The sequence below is a fragment of the Toxotes jaculatrix genome, chromosome 14 (genome assembly GCF_017976425.1).
Source record: "Toxotes jaculatrix isolate fToxJac2 chromosome 14, fToxJac2.pri, whole genome shotgun sequence".
NCBI lineage: Eukaryota > Metazoa > Chordata > Actinopteri > Toxotidae > Toxotes > Toxotes jaculatrix.
In genome coordinates, this window is record NC_054407.1 from 3974061 (window position 1) to 4001501 (window position 27441).

General features: G+C 40.6%; 1 protein-coding gene across 1 annotated transcript in view; it reads right to left on the reverse strand.

Annotated features, from left to right (window-relative positions):
- Positions 1-6827: 6827 nt before the first annotated feature.
- The window catches only part of LOC121193037 (microtubule-associated protein 4-like), an 85064-nt gene continuing 64450 nt past the window's right edge, over positions 6828-27441 (reverse strand). The window contains exons 6-16 of the mRNA XM_041055144.1: positions 22827-23194; positions 21217-21405; positions 20342-20456; positions 18053-18112; positions 17293-17546; positions 13067-13126; positions 9917-10009; positions 8152-8233; positions 7952-8061; positions 7531-7723; positions 6828-7030 (exon numbers count right to left, since the gene is read on the reverse strand). Coding sequence (XP_040911078.1) covers positions 6828-7030; positions 7531-7723; positions 7952-8061; positions 8152-8233; positions 9917-10009; positions 13067-13126; positions 17293-17546; positions 18053-18112; positions 20342-20456; positions 21217-21405; positions 22827-23194 — 1727 coding nt within the window. The remainder of the gene's footprint in view (positions 7031-7530; positions 7724-7951; positions 8062-8151; positions 8234-9916; positions 10010-13066; positions 13127-17292; positions 17547-18052; positions 18113-20341; positions 20457-21216; positions 21406-22826; positions 23195-27441) is intronic.

Genomic DNA, 27441 nt, shown 5'->3' on the forward strand with positions numbered 1-27441 from the left:
CAATTTGAACCCTGTAAATAGCGTTTCCATATATGATCTATTTTCTAAAACAGAACAGAGACAAACCTCATACATGAATTCATAATCTTGCATCTTTAATACATTTTGAAAACATTCTTGAAACTTCAGCAGCCCTTTTCTTGGTGGGAAAAAAGGCAGACTCTTTAAAAAAAGAAAAAGTACACTTTTCCTTTTTTATGCTTTCAGTCTTACAATAATACCATTATTTTATGAACGTTAAAGCTCATCTGTCAACATCCACCCTGTTAAGAAGTACAATTTTTTTTTTTTTTGATTTTAATTTATTTTAGTTAGTTTGGGAGTTATAAAAACATGGTTGTAGCTACGGTGCATTCAGAAAGGATTCAGACCCCTTCACTTTTTCACATTTTGTTAGTTTGCATCTTAATGCAAAAATGGTTTAAATTCATTTTTCCCTCACCAATCTGCAGTACCCCATAATGACAGAATAGAATTTTAGAAATATTTTACAAACTAAAAAGAAGTGAAAAACGGAAATATCACATTGGCATTATTATTCAGACCCCTTGCTATGACACTTGAAAGCGAAAGATGCATGAAAGCCTCTTTGGAGTTTGGAAAAAAAAAAAAAAAAAAAACACCTAAAGGACTCTCAGACTGTGAGAGACAAGATTCTCTGGTCTGATGAAACCAAGATTAAACTGTTTGGCCCCAATTCTAAATGTCATGTCTGGAGGAAACCAGGCATTGCTCATCACCTGCCCAGTGCCATCCCAGCGATGAAGCACGGTGTGAGGGTGTTTTTCAGCAGCAGGAACAGGGAGGCTGGTCAGGGTTGATGGGAAAGATAAGTGGAGAAAGTTACAGGTCCAAAGGGCTCAAATGGCTGTACACCAACAACCATCTGCAGAGGAGAATGGCAGAAAATCCCCAAATCCAGGTGTGCAAAGTTTGTTGTGTCATACCCAAAAAGATTGGAGGCTGTAATCACCAACAAAGGTGCTTCTACAATGTACTGAGCAAAGGTCTGAATACCTATGTCATGTGATTTTTTTTTTTCTTTTTAATAAATTTGCAAAAAAAAAGCTTTGTCATTGTGGGATACTGAGTGTAGACTGCTGAGGAGAAAAATGAGCCCAAACAGTTTCAGAATAAGGCTGCAACATAATAAAATGTGGAAACGGTGACAGACTGAATACTTTCTGAATGCACTGTATATACAATGGAAAGTGTGAGACACTAGTGGAAGGGTGGTGTTCAAGTGTTACAACTGGGGAATCAAACAGTTGTGAAAGGATATCAGTGTGAATCTGGTTATTTAATCTTGCCCAAGCTGCAAAGCTGAAACATTAACTTTATCCTTCACCTAACTACTACACCTGGTTACTGCGAGACCAAAGGCATAAATCTAGTCTTGAACCTAATCATATCCTTTGGGATTATATTGAACCTTAACTTTAAGGGATAATGTGGCCTTTCTGTTCTTCCCTATCTACAGGAAAGAATTAGAACCATGATTACTTCTATTGGATAGCTCCATGTGCTGCTGCTTTAACATACAGTATGTGAAGTATAGCTGGAACAACACTAGAATTTTGAAGCGATACCACTGTTGATTTTTTTTTGTTGATAAAGATGTGTTGACTGATATTCATTTTTGAACATACAAGCAACAAACATTTTTGTACTGAACCCTTAAATTTGGTTATTAGACAGCTCAGACCAAGATATGACCACTGAGCAGGACAAATCATGGATTTTGTCTGCTTCTGAACAAAAATCTCATTTTTAAAAGCTTGTTGCTTGAGACATTATAAAACAGAGTCGCAGTTTTTATCATTAGAAAGGTCCATTTCATAAACCTGCAGTCTGGCTAACTTCATTCCCTTCCTGTGTAAAGAAAACAGGTAGTGTTTTAAATCTGTTTTATAAGTCGTGGAATAAACCTCATAGGTTTTGATGCATCTCATTAAAATGAAGTTGCTTATTTTCACTATTTTAGTGGAAGGCTAATTACTTACACTCATTTAACACACACCATATGCTAATGTATGTGACTTTGAAGCTTGGTCAGAAAGTGAGAACCAGTGATTGTTAATGGGAACAACATGAGACTAGAGTTTTCAGTGTTAAACCATCATAGCCAACAGCACAACACCGATAACCAAAGTAAAGTACTACTAAAATCCATTAAGCTGACCTAGATAACGGATAAAGGGTATCAATGTGTCACCCAGGATATACAGCCTCAACTCATCCCATCCTGTGGTGATATTCTCTTCCACTGAGCTTCCAACACACATTTAGACTACAACTTGTTTCTATTTCTATACACAGAAAACCACTGCCTACACCTATCAAAGTGTATTCATCCCTTTGTTCTTTTATTCCTGATGGAACATTCACATTTTAATCATAATCATTTTCACATATGATCCACACATGTCAGGTGACATGTTTCACTTTTAGGCAACTCATGGGAATGATTTGGAGGAACAGTACGATATTAAATATGAGCAACTGTTATATCACTTCAGTGCATTAAGAAATGAACGCGACTGTGTTCAAAGTGCACAGGACTTTTCAGTTTTACGGGGAACTGTACATAATTTATATGGTTTTGATAGCAATAGCATAGTGTGGCCGTCAACGCTCGTTTAAATGAGAACAGCATGAAACTCTACAGTAGCTTCTCTAATGATGATGTAAGGTTTCTCAGTCAGCCTTTGCTAAGCATCAGAGCCAGACCATCAGTGATCGAGAGGCTAAGCGACACTCTCTACAGGATGGATGCAGAAATAACATTTCACACATCTGACAAGTACGGCAACACGCCACAGACATGTCACTAATCCTTCATAGCTTCAGCGGCGACCATCCCAGCCTTTAATGCACAATGCATAGAGTTACAGTGAGTAGACAGTGCCATCTCCTTTAAGAGGGCGGCCTCTACTCCTTTTACTGGTGTGACACATGACAAACAATACTTCTGGTTTGTAAATCTGAGTCACATCACAGTGTTGTTTGAATAGAATCTAACATGCCAAAACTGAATTTAGGTGATTTCTTCAAATAATACAAACAGACTTAAAAAAAAAAAAAAAGAGTCACCTCTTTTTTCCATAATAGATAATTTAAGACATTTAACAATTGTGGAAACTGAGCAAAAATAACATTCCATACAACTGTAGGTTTAAATCTGAGTGTACTACGATCATTTTAAATTGCATTATCATTTAAAATGTGGGTCTCTATTTGCAAAGGATGGACTTGTTTACTAGAAAGACAACTTCAGAAGCCTCTGGATGGTCCCAGCTGCAGTATTTGCAGGCCTTTCTTGGTTCTGCCCTGCTGAAATACTTCTGCATTCATGGCATTTTTGAGCTGTGTCCAGTGTAGTTAAATAATTCTAATTTTTTTTCCCTTTAAGAATTTTAGCTTATTTTTAATATTTTTCTGTATATCCAGTGATATATATACAAAACAAGCAAGAAAACACTAAACTAAAATGTAAAAGCAAACAAACAAACAAAAAAAGCATTTAAAAAGCTATTTACGTCAATCTATTTACACTACAGATGTAAGGTCAAGTATGTGCCAGAGAAACAGATAACTAGAAACTGTCACCTCTGTCACCTCAAGTGGCTTGGTAGTAGCTCTTAGTAGTTTCTACTGGACAGTTTCTAGTTTAAAAAAAAACAAAAACAAAACAAAACTGGAAACCACTTAACATTTGCAAAGAAACTTCCAACTTCAGACTTGCCATGAATTTAACAAAATAATAACCTTAAACTGACAGCTCTTCCTGCATGTGAACTCGCTGCTCTCCTAACCTGTTAACCTCTGTGGTCATTCTCTCTGTCTGTCTGTCTGTCCCTCATGTGTATGCACAGGTAACAGGAGGCGTTCCCAACTAAGATCACTGTATTGCTGTCAGAGAGTTGGAGTGGAACACCGGAAGAGGAAACAGACAAGAGTGAGGCGGGAATGAGGTGAGCCTATGATGCAAATGTTCGACAATGACTATGACAGGAACAACACACCGACACATCTCATCATTGTTTTAACAATATCAGCATAGACCACCAAAACACACTAAAGAGTTGGTTTCATTCTACAAGAGAGAAATATCTTTATGAGCAGCATACTGTTTTTGTTTTAGGGTGCTGATTGGTGTTTGTGTACCATACTGTATTTGTGTATATGTGCTGATTTCTGTTTGTGTGTGGTGGTTGTGTGTGTATTGAAAGTGTGCATGCACACCAGTAAGCATGTGTGCTTTCCTGTATAGATCTGTGCTTATTTGTATGTGTGTTTGTGTGAAGAAAGTTAGCAGGTTTCACAGAGAGGACTCTAAGACGCACCAGCTAGTGTGAGGACTTAAAAGAGGGTGTGGCCCCGTAGCCCCACTCCTCTCCACTGGGATGAACCAAATGACAAGGAAGTGCCAAATGTGCGAGAGAAGGAACGTGCTGTCTGTCTGTCTTTACTAGCCACATGTGGAGTGTACAAGCTAGACACTGCTGGGGTCCCTCACAGGTTCAGGTGTATGAGTGGGACTGAAGGATACATGGGAGGTTTGGCATCACTACATTGCTGTCAGAGAGATTAGACAGTGTGGGAACCAAAGTGTTATGGTGTGGGAGAACAGGGTTTCATGTGCTGCGGCAGAAATAGACATACTTTTACTAAAGACTAAACGTTTTAGTGCCCCCAAAGTCTGTGGCATATGAATGTATGGGCTTATTTAGGGATGAAGGTTAGGGGTTTGTTAGTATTAGACATGGGTCTGTTGTATAAGGTGCATTTTTGTCCATTTTTTAAAATACTTTCATCAGCCCAAACTGAACGGGGCTGCAGTGCTGAAAAAGCCACAGTGGTTTGTGGACGTGTGCTAAGACCATGCGACCAGGACTGATCTAAATCGAAGTGTTACACGTATACCCTGACGTTTGAGCAAATATTCAAGATATTATGCTGTCATGAATTAAAGCTCTGTAACACCAGAAAGTGGCACAACAAAATTCATCTGCATGTCTTCCTGTAATACATAGTTCCAGAGGCTTGGAGATAGAGGTACTACTCACAGGGCTAGTTGGGGAACTACGGTAGCCGACAAGCTAACCACTAAGACCCTTGCAAGCAGAGAACATGCTAGTGCTAGTCAATCACAAGCTCTCTGACCTTTTTTCTGTTTTCTCTGAAGTGTGCTATTTACACTCCCCTGGCATTTTGTGTCAAGATTGTACATCATTTCATTCAACAAAAAGTTGTTGAAGAGAGGAAAAAAGCTCTACAAACTAGCGAGCTTGCTAACTGATAGCAAGCTTATTAGCACATTTGCTAACAGGACAAAGGACATGTCGGTATTATTGACTCCTCAGTTGTGTGTGTGCAAACTACAACTATTTTGTAGAGCTGTTTATACTCCGAGAGGGGAGGATCAAATAAAATGGATTATAAAGATGCACTAGCCTCCACCATTTTGGACTGTTCAGCTTTCTGATCCTCCAAAGGTCAGCACTGTTTAACAGGCCTGCTATTGGTCAATGCTGCAAATTTGTGGGTCAAAGTTCACCAAAGTTTCACTCGATGCCAACCACTGATTGTGGTAATTCCATCGACATTAAGTGACTTTTGCCAGAAGATTTTACTGCTCTCATTGGTGGTGTGCCTTGGCCTTTAAACAACTGCTTGTGTCATGATGGGTAAAAATATTTGCAACAAGAAAAGTGCTACATAGGCTACAATATACTGTGCATTAATGCTTTCACATTGCTTGACTAAAAGGTGCAGCAGCTTGCAGTTAAACTCCAAGATTTAACACTCATAATAAAGAGTTAAATACTCCAGTTCAGAATCATTCCCTCATCTGGAATTTCTATTTGTTCCTTCAAGGTCAAACACTGTCACACTATCTTAACTTAAAAAAATATTTGGCTTCAATATCAAATACCTGTGTTCAGAGCCAAATCCTGTTTTGAGCCAAGGCTACCCAGAGAAGCAAAAGAGATCCCTTATTACTCTACGCCTACCTTTCTAGATGATCATCATGCACTAATCCCAAACTCGTCTTTTCTTAACACAGGAATCATCTGACATCCTAAAACCTTCTGCACAGACTCGCTGCAGTGATTTTGAAATCCTCCTTTAGATGTATTTCCATTCTTTCGATCTATATCCAACCTTCTCCCGTTGTATCTACTCTAGTCTGCATAAGCGTTACTGTAATAAATCTGGAGGAGACAAACCGGTGCAATCAAACCAAGAGAAGTAATGGGAGATACTATTTGAGTAATGTATAATGAGTCATCGTACAGTGTTGTATAGATTTGGAAATAGTTGCTGGCTGGCTGAGAGGGTGGAATGTATTGATTTAAAGCAGACTTGAAGGTCTTTGCCCTGCTGCTGGCTGGCAGCAAGCCCTTAGCCGGTTAGTGTGGTCCAGGGCTGAACGGGTGTGGACTGGGATTGGAGGTGGGGCAAAAAGTAGTACTAGCATAAGTCTGCTAACAGGGTTGAGAGATCGTAGTTGTTTTGAATTGTGAAAGTTGGACCCGAGTAAAGCCTCAAAACTCAGTTGTAAGTTCTGAGGAGTGTTTAAACAGTAAATAGGTGGAAATATCAATGAAAAATCTGGCTATGCTCAATATAGTCAATACAGCATTGACTGTGATATTGGGTTTATTGTGTTAGAGTTGTCTGATTTGAGTTAGAGTTGGGTTTAAGTCCTCTAAATCAGGGTTTACAAGGACATTTAATCAGTTGAGAAGCTGGTGGAATCCCACACAGAGAAACACAGACAAACAGCAAGTGCTCTTCTCTGTTATAGGCAAGGCCAAAGGTCAACCCAAGGATGTTGAGAGGTCAAAGGTCAGGGTTGGGAGCAGGAAGCTGGCAAGCAGACCCCAGAGGAACACTGAGAGGCGATCGTTCAGTTTGGTGCTGCGGTGGGCGAGATGAAGGGCGGGGCCAAAAGGAAGTGACTGCGCTGTGGTTGGTCTGTTGATTGGCAGGTCGGCGAGCGCCATGCATGTCCCACCAAAATCTACAGGTCACTGGGACTCAATCTGTTGAGGGGAGAAAACTGGGTTTAGAAAAGAGGAAAAAAAAAAAAGAAAAATAAAAAAGGTGAGATAGTGAAAAAGAGACCAGAGGAAATTTCCAGACTTTAAATTTTTCCAACCTCTGATAGGCTGTTATGGTCAGGGACGGGTTCATATGAGCCAAATTATACAACATTCCTGTTTTTCTTTATTGTATTAGCATGACAGCACATCCATCAATTAGTCTGTTTGGCAAATGCGTTAGGAGGCAGAAATCTGTTGTCCCTCTGAACTCAGAGAGTCTGGACACCTGCTGCAGTGCCAGGGATGAGTTTATTCCCTAAGACTGGCTAATCTTTATTCTGTAGCTCTATTCATAATTTAATTTAGTGGCAAAGCGTCAGCTAATTTTACCACCCCATTTGTTTATGTGTGTGTGTATGTGTGTGTGTGTGTGTGTGTGTGTGTGTGTGTGTGTGTGTGTGTGTTTGTTAACACCCACTTGTCTCAGTGATGCGCTTGTCGATGCTAAGGGGCTCCCTCAGTCCATCTCCCCCAAAAGGAGTAGGTGTGGGCTCCTTCACCCCATTCTCCTTAGCAACACCACCTGGTGCTGTTGCCTTAGCAACGCCTGCTGGTCCTGTTGTTGGAGCGCCACTTGGGGGTGAAGATGTCTTCTCCTCTGCTTTCTCCTCCTGTAGCCAAATATAGACACATACAGGCAGGGACACACATAAACACACACACACACACACACACACACAAAGAACACTATGTTTTGTTTTTTTTTTTTTATAGTGCACTACTCTCATGCCATCACACCATCTAGTGGCGTTAGTCAGTAAAAGCACAATGAGTCAGCAGAACCAGAGAAGTTAACTGTCTGTTAACTGAAAACATTAATGACTATGTTTAAGTTTGACCTTGTGTCCGTTGGTCTGTGCGTTGCCTGGCCCCACGTTGTCCAGGGATCCAATCTTAGACTTAGCCTTAATGTTTAGCTTATGGGACTCAATCTTCACATCACCACCACCTGGGGTAAAAAAAAAAAAAAAAAGTCAGGATACATTAGAATAGAATTTGAAGGAAGGAAAACAGGGGACAAGAGATTTTTAAGTTGAACCTGGCTTGTGTTTGATGTTGTCCTTGGAGCCGCATTTGGACGTCACCTTGCTCACATCAACCTTCTTACTCAGGATCTGCACCTGGGGAAATGGAGGGATCATAGTGTAGCCTCTTTATACTAACTCATGAGGACGCCACATTCAGTACAATGCATCTACTGTGTACTGTATACTTCAATGTCCATTCAGTCCATTTTGTAAAATCACTGTCATCCATTATCATCCTGCTGCATGTACAAGGATGTAGAGGAGGACATTCTGTACAATACACTGGATTATGTGGGAGAATGGCACACAAGAAACAAACCTACCATTACCTACCATGCTTGATTACCTACTTAAACCTGTTCTATTCTTAGTGAAGGTGCCTTTTTGTTTTGTTAGGCTGGTAAATGATGCACCATTTATACAGATAAATCAGGGCAGGCTGTAATTGGAGGATGGGAGCAGGCAGTTGTTAGACCGTTGTCACATCATGAGAGTGTGTGGTCAGGATCACAGGGAGTAATCCTGGGTAGGCTGACAGCTGCTGGCACTAATGGATTTTAAAACCTTCCTTCCTGACCTTCCTGACGGTGTGTGATAAGGTCAATCAGATTTATATATTCGATGACTGACAGGAGCACTATCGGGAGGACTTAGAATCCAACTATTACGTTCAGTGCTATTGAAATTTTATTGGCATTAGAGGATGCTTGACAGGATAAAAGTTTTATGACCTGAGTTTATAATATAAACACAAATATTAAAATTGGAATATTTGTGCAACTTTATAGTGTGTTAATCTAACAACAATCCTGTGAGATTTGTGTAGTGTCCTATTGCTGTACCTTGTATTTGCACTGTATTTACATGCCTTACAAAATACAGCTACTCCAGCATATAAAGTGATTTGTGTGCATGTTGATCCACGTTGAACTCTTTTGTTTCATATTCTTTCAGACCAATAACGGGATAATGTGCCTTTTTTTATTGTAGCATGATCAAACATAATTACACGATAATTCCCCATTTATTTACACATAAGCACCTCCAATATTTTCACTCTTCGGAGGAATGGCCTTTTGCATATTGTTTAATTAATCTGAGACAGCAAAGCGGTGATTGTAAAAGCAGCAGAGATGGAACGAGATAGTGCAGCAGGTGTTTGGAGCAGATGGGAACAACATCTGGAAGGTGAGGCAGAAGGACATGTGGTCAGTTCACTTTAAGTGAAATCGATCCGAAATCCATTAATGTGCTAATTAGAGGGCACTCGTTCTTGGTCACTTTGAAAATTATAACCTTTCATGTAAATGTTTGATATGTGATGAAAAGGCTTTCTGTATTGTTATAGCTGAGCTAATCTCTGGCAATGACAAATAACACTCGGATTAGGTTTTATAGATGTGTGTGCAGAAGCCCAATTAAGCCTAGCATGAGATTTATATCAGTAAACTGATTGAATCAAACTGATTTGTTTTCTTACCAATATGTATCAGATCTTCTCATGATTGTTTAAACAAGGATAAAATGTGTAGAATGGAGGTTTGGATTTACCTTTTATAACTTTCAAGTAAAGGTCATATCTGTGTGATGAAGACTTGAGAACTATGTCTTTTTTGTGCCAAATCAGGTTGAAGTGATATAATATGAATCCAGCTATGGTGAAACTAATTCACACACCAAGAACACAAATTACTTTTGAACAACGCAGCCCAGATGATAAAATGCGATAAGCATCCACCCTAACCACAGTCTGCTTCCGGCTCCAGCAGTACTTACATTGCCACCTCCAGGGACATGTTTGATATTGTCCTTCGAGCCACAGCGAGACGTGACATGGCTGAAGTCCAACTTTTTGTGCACTATCTGAACCTAAAGACAGGCAGGCAGACACATAGACGAGCAAGAAAGAAAGAAAGAAAGGGGGGGAAAAAAAGAAAGGTGTGACAGGCAAACAGACATGAGCAGCAGATAAGAGCAGATCAGCTGGCAGCTCAAGTTAACAGGAAACAGAGTAGCCTTATACTGTAAGTATGGAAGAAATTCTGTCATTCAAATCAAATGATTCTTCCTACACATGAGTTCATGTGTCGTAATTTAATCATGAATCATAACGAAATAACTGTGGTTCAAAATCAGAGCAAAACTAATGTAACGGGACAGATTCTTAAAGGAAAAGTTTGCAAATGTTTCCTTTTCCCCAAGTGCAAAAATGCATGTTGGTTTAGCAAAAGGATACTGACTGAATAAGAACAGAGCACTTCCATAAACAGGATTAAATAAGACTAAACAAGAACAGGACGAACACAGGGAGATGAGACAGAGCACATGCAACATAATTTAACACTGGACACTCAGTGGTTTTGTGTTAACACATGCTGTTGTAAGCACAGAAGCTACTGCAAGCAACAAATAAAGGAAGACAGAAGATGCTACTCTGAGGTCGTTCAAGTGGACAACTTTAATCAGCCTGTTGCTCTGCACTGCAGACATCCCCACAGCTCGAAGAATAACGACCAAAGCACAAAATCTGACTATATGTTATGTATATATATGCATGTTGGCCGGGATGTCTGCATCTTGTTAAAGCAAACCTCTGAGTTTTGGAGAGATATTGGTCAAAAAACATTTTGTGTGTTGAATGCCATCTCTTCGGTAGATAATAAGGATAGTTAATAAGATCTGTGAAAATCCAGACCTTTAAGAGGTCTGGATTTTTATCTGTCTCACTTGAGCAGAAATGCCAGCTGTACAGACGGATTGGATTAAATCCTAACAAAGGGGGTTTAAATATTATGAGAACATGTGGAACAACTCAACCACATCTCTACGTGGCTCCCTCCACCCAGTCCACGATTCAATTTGCCTCTGTGGTTGTATTGTTAAAACCCCTGCAGCAGATGTAAGACACCTTCCTCTATTCTCTCCGTCTCCGTCTTAGTCTCTGTCTCTAGGATGAAAACGGCATGATGACGCAGGTAGCATCAGCAAAGGATGACTCACTAAGCAGTTAGCACTAATATGCTTTACACGTGAGCGCACACACACACGCACAGATACACACAAACTATCCTTGTTAGGACACTGCACTGATGTTCACTGTGAACAGCCTAACCCTGGACCTAAAGCCTAAAACCAAGACTTAATGCTCAAATAGCCCTATGATGGTTGTTCAAAATGTCCTCACTCTGTGAGGTCTATAATTCAAACTGGTCCTCACAAAGAGAGAATTACAAGTATACCCACGCACACACACAGAGTAGTTGCCAAAAAACAAACCAGAGCTGAACTGTGCCTCTCTCTGTTTTCCCTTTCTGATCGTACATTGTAAACATCCTAATTGATTTCAGTACACCTATCTTAGATAGTATAGTAATTTCCATAAGGACTAGTTCTAATGCTAGCAAGCAAAAGGAACATAGCAGGATGCTGAAAATGTCTCCCCACATTACAACAAGAGAAGAAGAGTAACTCAGTGAAATCTAAGTGAAAGGATCAGGGTAAGTGAATACATTTCATGCTGTGTCACAAGACTGTAAGTTCCCAACCAAAGACGACACACACACACACAGTTTCAGTGGTCAGTTCCTTCTCAGGATGCCTTATGCACCTTCTCTGCTGCAGATCTGTGCACACTGTTCGCACACACTGATACGTATATAATGCTGTTAATCTCTTTGTAGCAATGTGCTGTTCTGGGCACAGTGGACAAATCTATAACTAGCACGCAAGAAGTAAACAAAACCAGGAAAAGCTGCTCTTGTCAACAAAAACATTTACATATAGCATGTGTATCATTTGTTTCTTGTACTTGCTTGCTAGTTCTTCTTGTCTTTGACATATGGCCGCTTCATTTGTTGCAGATGTACATTGGAAGGAGTCGTGAATAATTGTAAAGGTTTACAGTGGTGCGTGCAAGAGCACACAGACTGGCACATAAGGCATAGACAATCTGTCATACAGTGACATCACTGGAAGTGTTCTTTAGCCGCACTAAAATCAATGTTTGTTGGTAGCGAAGCCTCGGAGAACATATGAACACATAGCTGCAGCAATCAGTTTTATTTTGTACAAGAAGAAAAACCTAACAAAATGGGTCAACAGTCCCTGGTGGGCTGTCCTTTGGAAAGTTTGGATGGATACAGAAGTGCTGTTGATGATATTGGTGGAAAAAGGATGTACTTTGGTTGAATGTTGTTGAAATGCATATGAAGCTCAGTGTGTGTAAATGTTAAGGTGTTATGGAAATGAAAATGTAAATGAGAAGAAATTATGGGTTTTAGACTGACTAGAATGAGATGAAACCTGCTACACAACATACAAGGAGCATTTTGCAATTACAGGGGCAGAGACAGGGCTAACCTGTAAAAACACATCAGTTTGATCCTTTAACTCAATGTACAATGTGTATGTAGGCCTATTTTTTCTGTATTTTTACCTTGTTTTACAGTTCAAAATATCTGTGAAATAACTGTGAACAGTTTAAAGGGACTGATTGCTACTTGTGGCCACAGTGGCTACTGTTCAGCAAAGATGAAAAGACATTATATCCACAAAAAGAATGTACATCTTTATTTCTTTCAGGGAAATTTTACATTAATCAACATCACTGTAAATGTGCCAGTGTTAGCCAAAGGGCTAAATGTCTGTTGTTGAACCAGTTAATTTTCTTTCTTATCTGAAATTATTTGGACATCAGAAAATAGTTATTACTGGAGATGGTTCTTTCAGTCTGCTTCAAGAAAACTGTTGCCTGGTAGTAATGGTGTAAACTGCCATGTGGAATCACTGTCATATTATTTTCATGTGCTGTTGACAGAGTACAGCAAGGGTGTGGTGAGTTGTGGGTGGATGTAGAATGGTCTGTATAGATGATGAAAGTGGAGGAGGCAACACTAGTGTGTGAGGGTGTAGATGGTGGGGACTCACTCTGGCCTTGGCGGCAGGGGCGCAGGGGTCAGATGTCTTGTTGTTCGGGGTGGAGGAGACCTGGGGAGACAACCACCCCCTGGTCAATACAACCTCCAGCAAACCACATGCCACAACACAGCGGAGTGGAAGAGCAGGTAGAGGGGTGGGGATGTGGGGCTGATCAAATGGAAGGGGGCTCTGGATGTGTGGATTAGCAGGTGGACCAATCAGATGAGTGTATGAGCTATTGCAGCCTATCAAAAGGGAAACATACTGAATGACTGCATGAATGAAAAAGAAGCACATTGGACAAAGCTTTATAATCAAGGCAATAAGCCAAATGTGTAGGTGAATGAATAATTTTAAATAACTGATAGAAATAGCACCAATTATATAAGATAAGATTTAATTATGTGCCAGTTAGGTATACTGGATGGATAATGGTCACCATTCAACCGGCAGTGAACTGGAGCCGATCTAAGACATGACAATTTTGTCCTGTGATCGTGACAAGAGACAAAGAGTGTGAGCATAATTAGGCAATCATGAAACAACAGATCAGATATTACATTACTGAAGTATGCACTATTATTCAGACAAACCACACCAGTCCAATTCCTAAATACTGAGGGTGGAAAGGTTGTTAGATCAATAAGCTGCTGTTGGATGGAAAATATTAAAATACATAATAGACAAGCCAATATTAGTATCACTGGGCATTGAATGAGTCAGTGCCATTTATTATGATGCAGGGCGGTGATGTGTTTCTGTGTGTGTGCTAAGTGGCTTCACTCTGACAGTCTGATATAAAGGAGTACAAGCATGTCTTTGAAAGGGAGACGACAAAGGAAGAACAGACTGTTCATGTGCCTGAGAGACTGAACGGTGCCCAAAAATTACAGTTTGATGCTGACAACCAGAGACTCTGCAACATTTCCCTGTTGACTGTTCTTGTGTTGTGTGCAAGAAAATAGGTTAGGCCAATTTCATGGACCCATTTGGGGAGATAACAGCAGCTCCTTCTCCACACTGATCTAACTGTAATTGGCCATGTGATCACATCTAAATGATCCAGGTTGACGAAGCAAGGAGTCACTGTAAATGTGAAACAGGGTGTTGCTAAAAAGGAATGTGCATACTGTTTTGTTGGGTAAATGTGGGGGAGATGGTGTCTGTGCTGGGTGTGACAAATCGTAAAATGGTTTGAGCACCCTGCCTACCCAGCCAGTGACTGCTACGAGCTACTGCTCTACCAGTACCAGGGAATATGTAGAGATGTGACAGAAAGATATTTGAGTAAAGGAGATGAAAATTAACTTATCTTAAGGCATAGAGAGTTACATTCTACGCCTGCACCTCTAACGAACCTTTACATAAACATATAATAGCTGAGAAAGATTGAAATGAAGCAGTTCCAGACTTACAGGCAGATATGACTGATGTAAAAGAAAAAGGCGGCCATGAAAACATGCAAACACATGGAATGATATGGCAGGAAAAGATATAGTGCACAAGAAAAAAGAAGCAGACAGAAGGAATGCAAGATAAAATAGTGGCTGACAGAAAAAATCAAGGCCAAGATGTTGTGCCATTTATAGAAAAATAATTCTACATTAAAAATAATTCTACAGTTTGGAAAAGACATTCCTACATTCAGCCCAGAGCCGAATGTATGAATGCTATATATGAAGCCAAATATTAAGCTAATTCTTCAAATTAGCTCCACCTTAACCAACAACAACAACAGTAAAAAGTTACTGACGTTACGTTACGTTGATCCATCAGTAATAATAATCTGTATTAATTTGATATTTCATACTATAACACTCAAAGGGGATGACAGACAAGACAGCAGAGACGGAGAGAGGATGAACTGGACTGACACATTATATTGAATGGCAGGGCTAAAGCAGAGCAGGTGATGTTTGTGATTCAAAGCGACAGCACAAACCTTTCCCCAAGACAGACTGTCACAAAAATTGAAGGGACACAGACAGCACAACTCGGTGTCTGAGCGATGTCAAACCCTGACATACAGTGCACTTTTAACACGATGGAAAAAATAGCTAGCATGCACAGGCACCGTGGCACAGTTTATCATTGTGTGCTGGCAAGAGACTATGAGATACTGTTAGACAAGCGTACCTTTTAGGATGCCGGGGTGTGTTTGGGAAACAAAGTTATACATGGCAGCATTAGGCAGTGATCAACAATGATAATGCTGGATGTTGAACTGAATCAACAAATTTGAATAGAGGAAACTGACATAAAGATAAGAGATTAAATGCTAGATGGCTGTATTGAGGACGCCCCTTATTCCTGTTTTATTACACTGAGAGATAAACGATGGGTTTTGCATAAAACATTTCAGACACTCTCAAGACTTTCCAAATGCCCTTCTCACCTCTTATTGAAAAGTATCAGAATTTACATTGGCCAGACAACAATGTAACAACTTTTCTCAGCAGAATTAAACATAATTTTCCCTCTCTTTGTCCTACACTTACATACACACACAAACGCCCTATGCTTCCTTTCTCACTTACATGAGAAACTTAATGGACTCTTGTCATAGATCGTAGATGCGTTCCTGAAGTGACATAACACTGACATTCCTTTTTGGTTAAGATGTAAACATGTCTGAATGTCTGAAGAGAGAGGCTCCCTCCAAACCTTCAAACTGTGCCTCTTCCAGAGTGGACTAAAATTGGCCAGGTCCAGGAGTTCCTACACTCCTTCCACTGTCTGACAATATTCCAAGTCAGAGTCAGGAGTTCTGAACACAGTCTGGGCCAGCTTCCCCTACCTGAGTTGTCTGTCAGTTTGCCAGAACCTCTCAGAAAGTCTTTCCCCATAGCCTCCCTGAACACCTCCCTCACTCTGGTTTGTGTAGCTGTGACCACTGCAGCCCCTCTAGCCTGCCAGTCAACCCGCAGTTTCACTCAAAATATAAAACATATTTTAGCCAGCAATTACATTTCAGTTGGACTGTGAAACTACAGGATGGATGGACATTTTTCTGTTTGTAACATTACTACTACTACCACCAGCTAAATAAATAACTTACACGTAAAAGTGGAGAAGCCATAAGCTTGACCACCTCACCCCAGTTGTTACTAAGTTAAGAGCTTTTTCCAAAGTCAAGCCAATTCTGTCTTTCCATGATATGGAAAAAGTAATTCATGCTTTCATTACCAGTCTTCATTAACTTGCCTGCAGTTGTTAAGATGTTGACTGGTACTGAAAAGTGCAAACACATCATCCCAGTCCTCAGCTCTCCTCTTTGGCTCCCTGTTCATTTTAGAATTCAATTTAAGGCCTTGCTGATTGCTTTCAATGCTCTAAATGGTCTGGCCCCATCTTATCACAGACCTTATTCACTGGCACTCAGCTCCTAGGTCTCTTAGATCTGACAACAAATCTCTTTTATGTGTCCCACGGTCACGACTAAAACTAAAAGGTGACAGAGCTTTTGCAGTTGCTACTCCATGATTCTGACACCATTTGCTGTTAGATATTAGACATGCTCCCTCCATCTCTGTTTTTAAATCTAGGACACATTTTTATTTCTTCACAAATGTAATTAAATAGCTGTATCCCTCTGACTGGCTATCCCACAGGAAACTGTTTTAATGTGAAATGCTGCCTCTCCTGGAAGTCATCATCCCTTGCCAGTGATCAGAAGCCTGCCTCTGTGGTTCCACTCCCAAACTGTGACTGGACAGTTCATTGCTTCTCATTTTTGAATCAACAGTGTGTTTTCATCTCAAAAAAGAAATAACCTCTTCATAACCTTCTCATGAAAATTAATGACAATGACTGTGCTGGATAGCACTGAAATGCAACACATCTCTTCACTTTGTTTAAAGTAAAAAAAAAAATATATATGTTTCTTCAGTTATTAAAGACAAAAAGTTAAATAATGGTCCATTTAACATGTTAACTGTGACACTATAAATGCATTCTTAAAATGGAAATTCATACAACAGTATGTGCTGTAGTTCACTTTTTCTCTTGGATTTGTTTTAATTTAGGGATTTGAGATCTTCAGAAGCCTACTCAGACATGGTTGTGAGTTGAGAGGAACCTGAAACATGAAATGATAATGTACCGCACATAGCAGCTGTTTCAATTACAAACCAACTGGTGCTAAATAATTTGCTGATATAAAAAAATCATTCTGCAGAATTTTAGGGATCTTAAATTTTTGGTAGATCTCTATTGTATTGTCTGGTTTGTCCTACCTTTCCTCCACCGGGCTGGTACTTGATGTTGTCAGTGGATCCGATCTTGGAGCGGACGTTCTTCAGGTCCGGTGTCGGGGCGTTGATAGGCCGGGGGGTCCGATGAGCGCGGGGCACTGCCGGCTTCTTCTCCAGTGGGACCTGCTTGGGCACAGGGGGCTTGGTGATCACACGGCGGCGGTGAGCGGTGTTGGTTTCACCGTTAGTGGAGGCAGCTGGAGTAGCAGGAGTGGTGGAGGCCGGGCGAGGACGACCTACAGAGGGTTTCATAATTTTTGTGAAATCTGAAAGCGGAGCTGTAACTGTCAATAACAGTAACTTCCACATCTCTTGGAAAGTGAGTATTAGCAACGATGAGATGACCTGGACCTGGTGAACCTGGTGGGGTTAAAGGTGTGACCATGTAATTGCATCATAAACAAGCCATTTAAAAGTGATATGTATGCCTGGTAAAGAGGAAAGGAGGGGAATTTGTGGTCTCCGTACTCATCACTGAGGTAGGGGTGTTGCTCAGTATTTCATGTTTAAATGTAATTTGGTTATATTGTCTAATGTGGTAGTAAAAATTACAGCATATTTCTTTTCCCATTAGAGGCACTTTAAACAGCTTTTATAACCATGAACAGATCCTCTACATAACTTTTATTTCATTTTGGTGACATTTGTGGAATTCCATAACAACAATCCTCAAGCAATTACAGTAATGTAACAGATTTTTTTCTTTCCTTAGATGTCTGTGTGTTTTTTCTTTGTTTGTTACCTGTAGTCTTGGGTTTCTTGGCTTCTCCTGGCTTGCTCTCAGCCTTGTCATTCTTGCTAACTGTGTAGTAGAAACAACACATAAGCTTAATGACATGAATGTAAAACCCTGGTAGCCTTTACCAAATATGTCCTCACTTCTGCCACACTGTTGTTTAACTATGAATCAGGATGCCACGTGCCAGGGTTAACCTTAAGGCTGTAAAATTTGTGTTGCAGACTTGAGTTACAGTGCTAGCATACTTTGTGGCTGATGGGCTGCTCTGCTCTAACAAATCTGTGCTGGATCTTGTTAGATCAAATCTTCAGTATGTAGCAGCGTGGACCATATATTCTTCTGATCTGTTTTTGCAAACTTTTGCAAGCAATTTGACAGGACATGTAAAAGTCCAACTGAAATTACATTTATTCATCTGTTTTATGTAGTGAAAAATAATGCCAGTGTTTTTTATACGCATTGTCTATCATTTGTATTATTATGTCTCTGGAGAAATATCAGAAATGCGCCTTTCCCCCTCAGCTGGGAATGAGACACAAAGTTAAAAAAAAATAAAAATAAAAAATGCGCTGTAGCTGCAGTGCATGTCATGGGCAGACAGTGTCATAAACAGTGATGGACCGAGGTGACGTACATGTACGTTTTCCTTTTTAATGTTCTGCAGATGAGCATCTAATAATAAGCTTTCTCTCTGCAAACTGATTGCACTTTTCTCCTGTGAATGTTTGTTCGGTCACTACGGTGCAGGACGAGACTTTTCATGTTTGTGAGTTAGATAAGACTTTGTTCAGAGTCTGTGGCTCTAGCGTTGCATAATAGGCTGCTGCTGTCTGACTCAGTGTAACTGTCTGCTCTGCCCATGATAGAATGCTGACGTTACTGCTTAGTGCAACATTGGATTAGCTGTATCAAAATAAAGTCTCCATCTACATGGACGGAGATGGAGATTTTGGCCAATTAATGAACAGCCGGGGGAGTGGAACTATGGAACCAAAAAATATGAAAGACAAATGCCCCCCTTTTGGCTTCTGGGGATTACAAATAATTTACAGAGCAGATATCTATGCTGCAACAAAGAAATTAATTTAATTTCAGTTGGACTTTTAAGCTCGACTGATCAGTTTTTAAATGAATCATTTTTTTGTGGCTTTTTAGCCCCTTTTAGCCTCTAGTTTTGGTTTCACAGCACTGTCTGGTTCATTCTCACTGCTCTCATCAGCCTGTTTAAAGCAGCAGTAGTTTTGTTAGTAGTTCTTCTAGTAGCAGTAGAGCTTAAAGGAGGGTGAACACTGGACCACTCGCTGGTGGCTAACACGAGACGCAGAGAACTGTTTGCTAACCTGTTAGCCATTGCAACTTTATAATGTTATTATATATGGTTTTGGGTTTATCAGCTTGTTGTAGAGCTCTTGTGCCCCAGTGTGGCTCAGCAATGAATGAATGTTTAATTATATAACTTTTCAAATAAAAGTCGTAGAAGATAGGTTGTTAATGGCGGACACGGTTCCTGTCTGACAAAATTCTGTAGTTCACGTACTAGATTGCTCAACTGTACAGGAGATTTGAGGGCTTCCAGAGAGTTGAGGAATGTATTTCTTGCTGTCTGAGCAAAAGTGAGTCATTTCGCTGTTTCTAGAGGTGTAACAGGACGTCCATTATGTTGAGAAAGCAGTGGTGCGGTGGTGTATGTTATGCTGCCATCAACTGGCAGGCACATTATGGAATCTGGTTTAACTGCCATCGGGGCAACAGTCATGAAAATAATGCAGTTCACTCATGCAACTAAAATGAAATATGCACCTTGCAGAACATATCACACCTCACTGTGAACTGGGTGAATGAATCATATTCTCGGAGGGTGCTGAGCTGAAGTGCACAAAAAACAGAATGCCTGTTTGGACTAACATGGCTCAGTCTGAGTCATAGCTCCCTCACTTAGAGAGGTGAGATACTGTTTGTGATGTGATAAAAATATCAGTTTGGTGTCTTCAAAAGCCAGCTCTCAAATCCAATAAAAGTCTAACATATGGTAGCAATTGCCTGGAGTGGTTCCAGTCTACATTGTGAGTCATTTTTCTAGCTACTGTAGAGAGTTCAGGTCCTGTTGTAGAGGTCACGTTGCACTGGCAACACTATGATCCAGCCAAAGCGGAGTGGAGATGCTGTCTGTGACAACAGTGTTCATATCACACAATCAGGTATAGAGGGTGAGAGTTCAGTGGGCAGAGACTGGAGATGTAATAGAAGAGATGTCACTGTCCAAGCTTTGTCAGTGTGTGTTTGAGCACGTACCAGCAGGTTTGCTTGCAGCAGTTGCAGAGGAGCCGTTCTTACTGGCAGCTGCACGTGGTGTGGGTGTGGCCTTTGGAACAGGTGGACGTTTCTCAGCTGTACCGTTTTCTGGAGTCTGGAAGACAGAACAGAATGTTATGAAAGGCCAAACATACAACCATGACGTAATCTGAGAATGAAAACAGAGAGAGGCAAGACGGTGAAACATTTGATGACAGTGATTCTTGTGTATTAGGGTATATAAGGAAAAATGTATCTAAGAGCGTATCAACTCTTCCTCAGCTGACTGAGAATGTGAATGCAGGACAGAAGACTGTCAGCAACAGTCTGTCCATAATTACATAGAGAAGGACATTAAAGCAAGGTTTTAGTGCATAAACCCCTCATTATTAAAGATGAATATACTATATGAGAGTTCAGTGGTGCAAAAACCATGGAGATGTGGGAAAAGTGATACAGTTAATCCTTCACAATATTCTTGACAGGTGGGCAAGTACATGTGTGGTGTACACCAAGGGAATGGTATGGAATTCATCTGTTCCAGGATGACGAAGCCTCCATCCATAGGGCACGAGGGGTCACTGAATGGTTTGATGAGTATGAAAATGATGCAAATCATATGCCACGACCTACACAGCCACCAGATCTCAACGTAGGTGAACACCTATGGGAGATTTTGGACCGACATTCGACTCTGCTCTCCACCACCATCATCCAAATCAGTAGAGTGCAGAGACTTGGAGAATCAATGCCAAAACTCATTGAAGCTGTTCTGTCAGCAGGTGGTGGCCCAACACTTTCAGACTAATCTGTCACCCACCTGTATATATACATAAATGAGCATGTGTATATTATACTATGTGTATTATACTCACCTTGGCAGAGCCAGTTGCCATTGGTGGCCGCTTGGCAGCATTGGGTGTGGTCTCCTTAGGTAGAGGGCTTTTTTTATTGGCTGAGGCTGTGGTGGGGGAGGGGTGTTTGGCCGAGGTGGCCTCACAGTTGGTGGAGAGGGTGGATGGACGGGGTTTGGTGGAGTTTGGTTTGGTTGCACCCATGTCAGGCTGGTGATTATGGAATTAAAAGCAGCCGTGATAACAGTTAAAAAAGAGAGGAGGAAAGGAAAGTAAGAAAAAGGTGGACAGATAGACATAAATGTAGAGAAACGAAAATTGCAATGACAGCATGATATGACAGCCCAGCCAGCACCCATGTGATAATCATAACACAGGCCATTAATTATAACATTGAATTAGCAATTTATAACCACGTTAGTGAGCTCATGAGCAGTAAATTATAAAATTAAAAGCCTCAAATGTGAAAACGTGAGCAGCAATCTAAAAGTAGCATGTGATATGGAAATCTGGTCTCAGATACTGGACACATTCGTATACATTTGTATACTACAAAACAGAAAAAAAAAACCCAAACAAACCACACAATCCAAATCAATAGAGACTTAATGATGGGTTTGTGAGATTGGTGGTGCTAGAAGATTGGTGATGGAAAGAAATCTCACGGGGTCAGTTGATGAACTGCTCTAGTCAGCGAGCTAATGGCTAACATGCTAGCAAGCCCAGAGCATGCTAACTCTAGTTGGTCAAAATAGCTATCTGAGCTTCTTCTGAGTTACTCCTCCCCGTGATTGTCATTACATAGTTTCAATAACGTAGGGCAGGGAACGAAACCTAATTTTTCTTCAAACTTGGATATGACCCATGATTTTTTTCAAAATCCAACCAGACTAAAACATTTTGAAGGATTATACATTGAACATAGATGAATATTAAACATAGAAAAAACTGCAGAACTGTCATCGTTAAACACATTAAGTAAAAATACAGGTTATCCTACAGAGCTATGGACTGGCATTACCAGAAGCTTCAAATAAACAGAAACTTGCAAACCACTCAGATTGTTTGTCTCAGCACAGACAGAGCAGGAAATCAGATGCCAACATTAAATTCACTATGAGACAGAGTCAGCGAACCATCTGGGGTCCTGCAGAGACCCCTGGAGTCATGACAAATCCATGAACTGCAGCTGGTGTCTACACAGTGTAACTGGTCAGAAATGTTTTTGTGCATGCATGCACTGTTTAGCTTGTGAACTATCAGTTAGCAAGCTCACTCAGTTGCTGATGGACGATAAGTTCACATTTTGCACAAGTTTTCTCAGTGATGTATTAGTACCATTGAATTCTGTCTCATAATTATCAAGTCATGCTTCTCAAGTGTTTAAACTCAGACAGAGGAGAGTTGGATAAAAGTGGACGGTGCTACACGGCTCATAAGTTACACACCAGCTTTGGCAGAGAACAGCTCTGTGACCTTTGGGTGACAGGACTGTTTCTGTAACACTGGACACCCTGCCACTGTCAGAGTGTGTCGATCTGTATGCAGCAAATATATTTGGACAGCAGTGTGTTTGAGTAGTGTGTGTGTGTGTATATTCGTGTGTGCGCGTGCACGTTTGTGTGACCCACCTTGCTCTTGCTGTCAGGACTTGGCAGAGTCTTGCTGCCATTGCCTGTTGAAGACTTGGCTGTGCCTTTCCCTCCCTTCTCTTCCTTCTTCTCAGCGATCTTCTTCTCCTCCTCCTTCTTCTCATCTTTGTTGGTCTTCTCCGGCTTGTCCACCTTTTCTGCCTTCTCGTTAGCCTTGTTGTTTTTCTCCGCGTTCATCTTCTCCACCTTTTCTTCGTCTTTGAGAATCTTCTCAGACTTCTGGTTCTTATCTGACCCATTGTCTTTCTTCTGCTGCTCCTCTTTCTCCTTCTTGTCAAAGGCGTCAAGCTTCTCGGTCTTACTGGATATATCTGTCTTCTCCTGCTTGTCCTTGTTGTCAGATTTCACTGCGGGAGAATGGATGTCATTGTTATTGTCAGCCTGTTTCAGCAAACAAGTAAATGTGAATGTGTACAAATTGGACACAAATAATCCATGATGAAACAAACTAAACTCTAACAGGACACTACACTGGGCTTTACTTTAAAAACCAGGAAGAGACGACTAACATTACTTTAGGGTCATGTTTGGAGCAATGATTCATATGCCTTTTTTCTTTTTCTAATCTGCAACTGCTATGATCAAGGTTTTGTTAGTTTTAGGTACAAACACAATGTGGATAAAGTTGAAGTTATCGTCATGGTTCAGTGCTTTGCATATTGGTAGTTCGATGAAACACACACAGCTTTGTTGACCACCCCTGCTCTTCTACATATTAGAATTTTTTTGGCATTATAATAACATAATGCTAGTTCCCCCTTTCATTCTGAGAGACAGGTCATTATTTGCATGACCACAAGATGTTAACGAAAGCCGTTTTAAGCATTTCACCAAATTATATCTGTTGAATGTATGAATTCAGACTTTTAAATGCCTGAATAAAATTAAAAATAATACTATATCCACTTTTTCGAGTTAGTAATTTACATGTAGAGTAGACTTGATTACACTATGTGTTGATAATGGTCCATTTTATAGTGTTTATTGGAGCAGAATTTTTCTTTTTCTTTTTTTTTTTTGAAGAGGCATTTTTCAAGCTAAAACATGGTGTTAAATTGTGAAGCTCTTTAAAGCCCAAACTTGATTGTGCACAGTGATTTACCAGGCAACTGACAGTTTGTGTTGCTGTGAAGAATTTTCCACTCTGTTTGCAGTTTTTTCTCTGGCCACTTTTCTTGCTCTGGCACAGAGAGCTGATATATGTGACGTACAGACAGATGACAGACATTCTTAATTCTGCCTACAAAGCTCCACACCCATTTCATGAGTTGGCTGTGGGCATTGATTCAGAGGCTGGGAACCAGGCTGATGTGATTTGCCCTTTTGACTCTGAGGAAGCCTAGCGTTTGATCAGTGGCATGCCTTCTAACATTTAAGGAACTTTACTCTTGTACTTCTTAAAGGGGGAGCTCCAGTGATTTAGCCCTGCACTTCCATTATGTTGGTGAGCTTATGAGAGAAAGATTAAAAAAGAATAGTTCTACAATCCCCATACTGCATCTCAGTGGCATCTTTCCTTGGACCCTCTCTGCCTAGTTAATGCCCACATCTTTCAAATTCAACATCCCCATTTTGTAGTGCAGGCTTTCTGTTACGAAGTCCATGCCTAAAAGGCAACACAGATAGGCATCATCATGTTGCGTTGCTTCCTTTGATGCCCGTAACACACACTGGAAGTGATGCAAAGGCAGTGTGGGAACAGGTAGTTAAAGCTAGCTCCACCTCCGCCAGCTACAGCATTAAATACTTCTTACATGCTGATACGTCTGCTGGATAAAGAGAACTTTTCTTTTTGATATTTTGAAAATATTTTCCTTATTTTTAATTCGTTATCAATACATTATCCTATGATAGCTTAGTGACAAAATGTGTGTGGGTCTCTACCCCCCCTGTGAACACCTGTAAGGGAGAAACTGGTGATGGTTCCTGCCTACCTGAGAACACTGAAGACTGATCTGTGATGACTGTGTCAGGGGGTGTGGAGGATCATGCTTAGAGAAAAGGTGGTGAATTCTCTTTGTCTGTGGCTATGACACTCTAGGGGAGGGTGCTGTTTGCAGCTTTTGGTGGCTGAAAGATGGCTGCTACATGGCAGAAAACAGCCAAGCAGGGGAGCCATTCCTGCGTTAGGAGGGGAGGTTAGATACCTGCTTTAAATAGAGAAGGACAGAGGAATAGTAACTGTTCTTCATGAGGCTGTTGTCACAGTGTCTCTGCCTACATTATCCTCTGCATCATCCACTTCCTGGTTCTACAGGAGAGTCCATGTTGAGACCCCAGTACAGGGGGTCTTGTCACCAGAATGTGGTGAGATATGTTTAAACTTTATTTCTTTGTTTAATGTTTGTGTTGTCTTGTAAAGAGTTTTGCTTTTTGTGTTCCCCCATAGGCATAAATGGCTCTGACCTGCCTAGAATTCTGGGCCTTATTGATTGCTGTGAATTTCTGACATTGAGCTTCATTAGTGTGGAGTGATAGTGAATGATTGCTGTCCATTTTGATATTGGGCTTAATTGTGATGCTGTATTAGGGGGGCTGTCTGTGTCCATGAGGAGTTGTCCTCTGAGGGGATATGCTGTCCTGGGGTGTCCATCAATAGCTTTGATGAATTGTGCTTTCAATAAAGGGTTGTACATTTTTGTACCATAAATCTGTCTCTAGTAAATATTTTACTGCCTCTGAAGTCAGACCAGACTGGGTTAACAAGCATGGTCGCAGCTACGACCTTAAGTCTTTAACAATTAAAGTTTATTACAGTATTCACAATATTTTTTTGTAATTATGACCTTCTACTGTGTGAAATTTCTGCTGGTGAACAGGAACCTGTCAGGAGAGGGCAATGACTAATCACAAACCCCTTAGGTGCAGCAGGCTACAGCCACATATTAACCTCTGAAACAGACACATCATTTTAAAACAGGGTTGCAAACTCCTCATATTTTTTGGAATGAGACACCTGCTCCCATGTCAAATAAAAGGAAGCCATAAAGTAGCCACAATAATAGGACAATGAAGCAGTGACTTTTGATGCATCACAGGATGCGGACAAAAAACACAATTTTAATAAAACATTTATTTATGTAGATTAGTTTAATCAGAATCAGAATTTAAAAAGCTATGAAAAATGTCCTTGTATTTCAGCGTTCAGTCGTCTTTCATCTGTGTGCCAGGATTATGATAACACCATCCAGACACATCCATCCCCCTCAGAGGAAACACTAGGTCAAACTGGGTTGCAGCATTAATGTTGCTAACAGCTGATTCATGGGAATGAGCAGAAAGAAAAAGTACGAAGAAAGTATAAGAAAGAGGAAAGAGGGAAAAGGCGAGTAGAGCAGAACAGAGGGAGGCAGAGACAGAAGAGGTTGGGAGGTTGATTGGGTTAAGGAGAGACAGGCAGCGGAGCCAAGGGGTGAGGTCAGAAAGAGACGGGGTTCTTTGTTTCAACCAAGACACCTCTTACATAACAGTGACAATGGACAGGCCTGGCAATGCTGTGCCCCAATGTCCCTTCATTTTCCCTCTGTCCTGAGGTTTGCTCTGTGATAAATGTTCTGTCTCCTCCGAAACAATGCAGATTTGCTGCTGTTGTGTTTTTGTCCAGCAATAAAGTGGACAACATGGACCAAGTCCCTTTAGAAGTGTAACTGCCATCATACCAGATACATTTTAGTTTACTTTTAAATGTGGCTAGTCCAGCCTCAGCCTGAGGGCCAAATCAGACATGAACTATGATAATGAGCATGGAGAACTCTCACATGAACCGCTCATGTGTGGTCACGTAGGCAGCAGAAAAAGCTACAGCATATTCAGCATTCAGAGCCGTCCCTGTTCTCACTGTTCGTCTAGCACTGTTTTGTTGTACTTTATCGAGCTGTAATGAAATCAGTTCCTCCCTTGCAATGTTAAATGCAATTTATTGTGAAACGATCTTACTGATCTGAATTAATGTGGTCTGAATTTCACCTTGAGAAGTTCTTTAAAAATTTGCCATTTTAAAAACTTTATTTCCAAATATACTTATATAAAAATTCAAATCTGAACATAATGACCATCCACAGAACTGTTGCTGCCCACTGGATCTTTTTGTGTTTGGCACCACTCTGAGTAAAACCTAGAGACTGTTCCCGTTCGGATGGTTGGTGTCAACATCAACTGAAGCTCCTGACCTGTATCTGCATGATTTCATGCGCTGCACTGGTTGGATTATTGTATGAATAAGCAGGTGTACAGGTGTTCCTGACACTGGTAGTAGTGAAGTGTCCCACATATACCTGATAAAAAAGTCTCTTGTTCCAGTTAATATGTTGTCTAATGGTAGCCATACCCACCGACCGGCTACTAAACGCTCCAGTTCCAACAAGACCCTCAAATTTAGTTTCATAAATATTAAATCACCAAAGTCTTACTGATAAATTATTTGATTTTTCAGTACAATCTATATCTGACTCATGCATTCAATTATTCAAACATTGCTAAAACTGAATGTTTTCTTAAGCTTCTCCACCTAAACTACACTGTGTTTCATGAATTTTAATATCTTTGATTCCTCACAGTGTTTTGGTCCTGTCTGATTTTGGTGTCTGACAGAGTA